Here is a 6,677-nt window from a genome sequence, read left to right as displayed (position 1 = left end):
GTATATGTAAGATATATGCAGCGGTCTATAAGCTGACTATAGCTCTACTTGGACTGTGCTACAGTCATTTCTTAAGCTGTCTCTCTGGAAGGTACAAAAGAAGGATATCTAATAGTAAATATCTCCACAGGAATGACCTAAAGAAAGTTCAATTTTTTCTAATGCCCCTTTAATTTTGAATCTGATTAAAATGCTTATGCAGACTAAAGATTTTTTATACTGGCATCTTATAAAAAGTAGTCTTAGTTTGTCATGTATAGTAAGATTAATAACTTTTTTTGGGTTTTAAAAGTCATTTTTTATGTTGATAGTACATTAAAAATTAAATTCATTTTCATATGAATTAAATTAGGCACTCAAGAGGAAGCAGCTGAAGCATATGATGTAGCTGCAATCAAATTTCGTGGGGTGAATGCTGTCACCAACTTTGACATATCAAGATACGACGTTGAGAGAATAATGGCCAGCAACACCCTTCTAGCTGGAGAGCTAGCTAGAAGAAACAAGAACAGTGAGCCAAGAACCGAGGCCATAGAGTACAATGTTGTGTCAAGCCAACAAGTCATAAGCAACAGGGAAGAAGTTCACGAGACTGTGAACAACAACAACAATAATAATAGTGAAAATGGTTCATCATCAGATTGGAAGATGAGTTTGTATCATCATCAGCAACAGTCAAACAACTGTGACCAGAAAACCATCAAGTGTGAAAATTATAATAGAGGTGGTGCTGCTTTCTCTGTGTCCCTACAAGATCTCATTGGGATTGACTCAGTAGGATCTAGCCAAGGCATGATGGATGAGTCTACTAAGATAGGGACTCATTTTTCAAACCCTTCCTCGCTGGTCACCAGTTTAAGCAGCTCAAGGGAAGGTAGCCCTGATAAAATGGGCCCCACTTTGCTCATTCCAAAGCCTCCAATGGGGTCAAAGATTGTTACTAGCCCTACTGTTGCCAATGGTGTCACTGTTGGCTCTTGGTTTCCCTCTCAAATGAGGCCAGTCTCAATGTCTCACTTGCCAGTTTTTGCTGCTTGGAGTGATGCCTAGAGGTTGATCAATGTCTCTACGCGTGTTTGGAAGCTAGTTGAGAAGAAAGAAATCACGTTTGGAATGTACGTAGAAGCTATAACTAACTACTAGCTTCTTGGATGTAGAAGTTGTAACTATTAGCTTCTTAGTAAAACGTGAAAGACAAATATCTCAGACGTGAAATCAAACACGCCATGTCGTATGTCATTTGTCATGTGTTAAATTATGCATGTGAAAGGGAGGGAGGGAGAAAAGGAAAAGGAAAAGAAATAGAGGGTGGAGAAAAAAATGAAAAAGATGAGGTTTGAAGATTCAGAATATGTTGTTTTGCAAAAAAGACATTAGTGCAGGAATTTTGGGGATTAATTATGGGCATGTGGGGGCCATTTATCTGTCATCTTTCTGTATCCTACTGGAACGAGACATTTTCCAACCGTAGCCTTTTGGATCTATATTGCGAATTTGAGAAGGAAAATTGTGCAAATGGGAGGGAAAGTGGTTAATTTTAACTAGAGGACTAATGATTAATTCAGTGAATTGATGTTTTTGACGATATGAAAGTGGCCCTTAAATTATTGAGTTTGCTTTTTTTGGAGTTGGACCTTTTTCTTAGGTCCAACTAAGTACAAAACCAACTCTATGTTTTGTCAAATAATGCAAAAGAGCCATCCCCTTTGATCACATTCTCTCGTTTTGTTGTGTGTGTTCCTCAATCTGCATAACACCATCATTGCAACCTAACTTTCTTATCTTGAACTTTCTCCAAAGACACAAATACTCAATCAAAAAGAAAAAGGGGTTGTCGTAGATATTTTTGCACTAAAGTTTCTGGGTGCCCTTATTTGTCATAATTAGTCAAGACATCTCTAATTTTACTTTAAGAAAAAAAACATGTTAAATGGTTAAAAAAATCGTAACTTCACTCAATATTCCATGACGAATCCAAATTCCAAAGAGACACATTTGAGGGCCTAAAAGCGGTTCCATGTCTTGGTGTGGAATGATGATTATTAGACCCTTAACACAAAATATATGAGTTCATCTTTCATCATATATATATATATATATTGTTAATATCGATTCTTTCACACGTGTGTGCCCCTCGTGTTGTAATGAAGTGTATGTTTTGTGCTTGATTGCGCAATCTTGGTTCGTGACCGTAAACATGGGACGACAACGAGGAATTAGTGCCGTCAAAGCTGGAAATGGTTCCGAACTTGTGTCGGGAATAGCTCTTTTTTCTCTGCATGGAACAATAACGTGTTAATAGTACTCCAAATTATTTGTAACATGCATAGTTCTAGCTATTCAACAATAGGTGAAAAGGACAGGTTCTAGCGATTGAAAAATAATGGTGGGTGAGTGAGCAATCAGCTTGAATCCAGCTACGTTTTCTGCTATAATTTTTTTAATATAAAAAAAATACTTATCCTAAGTACCAATGCCAGATTATGAATATAAAAAAAACGCACCAAAGTCAGATTAATGGCTTACTCTCCTTAGACTTTGTGATTTAAAAAGGTACAGCATGCATCAAGGATCAAATCTCCTAATATTTTATTTGTATTATTAAGATAAAAAAATGACGAAAATTTTCTTCAATTTGTTCGAATATTAAGTAAAAGAATGACTAGAAAGAAATATATGCATGGAACGGGGGATAAAAACAAAAATGGACATTACTACTTTTATAAATATTTTTTTAAGAAAAACTCTGATGTAGTTTCTTAAACACTATTGGTATTTTTTTCTTAATTAGAATTGAAATTTTAGTTTAGTAATCTATGCGAGCCTTTAATGTAGTACCAATAAGAGAAATGATTTTTTTTTTTTATCTGTTTCGGTCTTATGTATTTCTTTACACTTTATATAAACATGTAAAACTATTTGTTTGTCACGTCTTTAGTCTCCTCACTTTCCTTTATATTGTTTGATGCTTTTAATATCAATTGAACAATTTAACAAGTCGTAATTAAATATCAAACACCAATTTCAAATACATATATTTTATCTTCAAAATTTAAATACTATATTCTTCTACTCTAAAGATTTTATAATTATGTTGATTTATCTTCTTCAAACTCTTTTTACATCTCTTTTGAAATTCATATATAATTTGTATTTCTTTATGAAATAAGTATTTGTCCTTACAATTTATACATTGATTGTCAATTTGATATTCATTTTAATTATATAATGTGAATAAATTTTTACATTAATTATAATAATTAATTAAAATCACAAATTTTAGTTATTAAAATTGATTCGTGCGGTAGTGCACGAGCTAAAATATTAGTTTCTATTGAAAATAAATAAGGGGACTAGTTCACGCATGCAAGATACCCTGGTAGAGATATAAAAAAAATGTAGTAAATTAATTTAATTATATCTGACAAGTCGTACAGTTACGTGAGACTGGCTTTTACATTGCTATCAGCACCTCCATGAAAATGTTGGTTTTATAATGTTACCACTACATACATAAATAGATCGGTTGTTACTTTAATTTCCTTTTACTTCTTTCATTCTTTTCCTTCAAAGAAGTCTAGAAAGAGGTTTATATTAATGCAGCTTATGAATAACATTGTTCTTTGATTTGGCACTGCAGATCTAGTGTAGAATACTTCTGCATTATTTCCTATTAAGTAATTATGTTTCTACCAAGTAAAATTCTTCCGGAATATTAATACGTCTTTATTCAATGGATTTGTTTGAATAGGTGTCAGCAGATACACACTATAATTACTCGTCCAACGCCCAATAACGGTGCAAATGGGAAGAGACAATATCTTCTTCTTTTATTTTGGTTTTGCTAATTAATAAAATGAACTATGTAGAATATAAAACAAGCATTTGTTTTGACAAAGGAAAAGCGAACATATCTAAAGTAAAATACAACAAGAAGTAAATTGCTTTACCAGCAAAAGGTTAAACCAAAAATGGTTGTGGTCAAAAAAGCTAGCAAGACTTGTGGAAAAAAAAGGAAAGCAAAAGATGTGCATCACTCTTTTAACAGGAAATAAAGCAAGATCCATTTCAATTGTATGGTGTTTTTGTTTCTATCCATAGAGATTTGTCAACAAATATGATTACAAATCTTATGGGGGACATCCTAAGGGCAAAAAGTTTGCAAAGGACAGCTTTACAAAAGAACTTGCTCATGAGCTGGATCATAATGTTTCTAACTTATCATATGTTGAAAACTGGTGAAGAAAAATTCAGGGTTACGTACGTACTATATATGCATTGAAAACATTTAAGTCCTTGACATTTGGATATGAGATTAATTACAACGTTCATAAGTTAGGTGAGTTCCCATAGGTTAATTCAATGTGATGACAAATTTAAGTGAAAAAAGTACGTTTAAACTAAGCTCTAAAGGCAATAAATTGATAACTAAAAGCAAAAAGACTTCTTAAAAAAATGGTAGTAACATTTAATGTTTTTAATGCATCCACATCTAATTATAGTTGCTAAAGGAATGAATGCGAAAACGAAATAAATAAAGCCCCCTGACATATACTATTATGAAGCCTAACTATTAACTATATTTCATTAATTTAAGATCCTCAAAATAAATTATAAAAAAACAAGTAGCCTAATATTACCAAAACAACCAAATCTATCGTGACCTAATAATAGGAGAAAATATCTCTCCATTTCTTTTATTTTTCTCTTTCTCTTTTGCTATTAAGCTTTTGAAAAAAATATGTGTTGCTCTCAATTAAATGTGCATCATTTTCATTTCATTTATTTTTTGAAAACCTTAATAATGAAAGAAATGGAGAGAAGAAAAAACATAGACGGTCTTTACCTATACACATATATGCAAGACAACACATAAGAAAGGAAGATTAAGATGATATATTATAATTTGGATTTAGACCTAATGCAATCTTAAACTTAAAGCTAACTTGTAGTATTAACAACATACTTTCTACATGTCCAAAAAAAACATACTCTACACACTCTTCTTAACATACTTCTTTCTATTGGTTGAAAGTTATTTGAAATTATAATATTTTGTAAGTCACACATTATATTTAAAGTTTTTCTCTTCTGAATTGTAATTATCTATAAAATTTAATCAATAGCAAAGATTGTTTGGAAGAGTATGTTAGAAAATGTTTTTAACGCATCTCGTTTTAATTTTAGGGAAAAAAATTTGTATGTGACAAAATGTGTAATAGCCTTAATTTTGCTCACTTTTCCATTTCATGTGACTGTAAGAGCAAAATAATCCACTTGTCTCAAGTCCAACAATTGTTTAACAAACTTCACAAAGACCAATTATATTATATTACCTGAGAATCCAAGTCTATATGCCCTCTATCGATCTGCTTTTGCATGGACAATGTAGTGTTACACTACTATTAGTATATTACCGTACATGCATGATGCATCATGTTTAGAAACATAGTCCCCACACACACGAGCATGCATGCAGATGAATGCATACATATGGTCCCCAAAAATATGTTTGTATTTATCTTGCAACTCGAAATAAATTGTGACATATATCATAAGTATAGTACTGTAGGGGGGGACCAAGAAAACGTTGTGAATGTTTGGTTCTGTTAATGAATAGAGAATAAGGGGTGTTCCCTATACACGAGCCATGTTTCACCCAGGGTGGCCTTGATCTTATCTACTGACTGCTCCTTGCTACAAAATCTTCTCATTTATTCAATTTGGTCACGTCACGTCCTTCTCATTGTACTCAGGTGGATCTCTCTGGAAATTGTCCCAGCAAAATGGAATCTTACTTCTCTATGCAATTTTGAACTCATCCTTCCTATATCAACCAATTTACGTTTGGTAACTAAATTCATCGAGGAAATAATTACTTTGATTACATGACTATTTCTTAGGAGATGAATGTCTGTGTTTTATATGTTATATATATCGATAATTATGAAAACATGCTATATATAGATAAATTAGACAATAATAAACCATAACTTAATTACTACGTGTGTTATTAGCCACATCATTATCAGCGATAGTTGTTAAGAAAAAAATACATGAAATCAAGAACTACTAGCAACAGTAGTATTCATGCTTTACATATTTCCAACATTACATCGATAGTGTCAATCATGAATAGATACAAAAATATCAGTGTCATATATTAATAGTTTTGACATTGTTTGGGCTTAGTATATGAAATTGAGTCAAATATGCTGACTCAATAATAACCCAAATAAAATTATATATTAGTAGCTGTATTATAGAAGAAGAAATAAATTAACAATGTTTTGGAGCCGAACCGATTACCATAAGATATACAGCCCGAAAAAGGGGCATGCAATTTAATTATGTGTAACCCCTATAAGAAAACTCGTGTATTTAAGCAACTCTAACTCTAATCTCTCACTCTATCTCAATAAAACACTAACTTGGACGTACGTCAGAGTGCTTGCTAGTATTCCATCACCGCTGTGTCAACATCTTTGCCGTGCTCCACCGTTCAGGGAGAGAGAGTACAGTGGCCCATTAACTTTGAAATGTCAGTGTTACTTGCTCTACTCACTGCTCTTTCTTCATTTCAAAATGGTACCATATATATGTCCTACATTTTCAGTCTGTAATTTCTCAAGCATACACAATAGTCAAACATTTCAAACTATTCTACAAATATTTCA

At 32.4% G+C, this 6,677-nt stretch overlaps 1 protein-coding gene across 1 annotated transcript in view; it reads left to right on the top strand.

The window, feature by feature from the left end:
* LOC100798179 (AP2-like ethylene-responsive transcription factor ANT) overlaps positions 1-1,569 on the top strand; it is a 5,079-nt gene extending 3,510 nt beyond the window's left edge. The window contains exon 9 of the mRNA XM_026127645.2: positions 353-1,569. Coding sequence (XP_025983430.2) covers positions 353-1,050 — 698 coding nt within the window. The 3' untranslated portion in view covers positions 1,051-1,569. The remainder of the gene's footprint in view (positions 1-352) is intronic.
* Positions 1,570-6,677: the final 5,108 nt, after the last annotated feature.

This window comes from Glycine max, chromosome 17 (assembly GCF_000004515.6).
Source record: "Glycine max cultivar Williams 82 chromosome 17, Glycine_max_v4.0, whole genome shotgun sequence".
Classification (NCBI taxonomy): Eukaryota; Viridiplantae; Streptophyta; class Magnoliopsida; order Fabales; family Fabaceae; genus Glycine; species Glycine max.
This window is presented reverse-complemented; position numbering and strand designations above follow the sequence as displayed.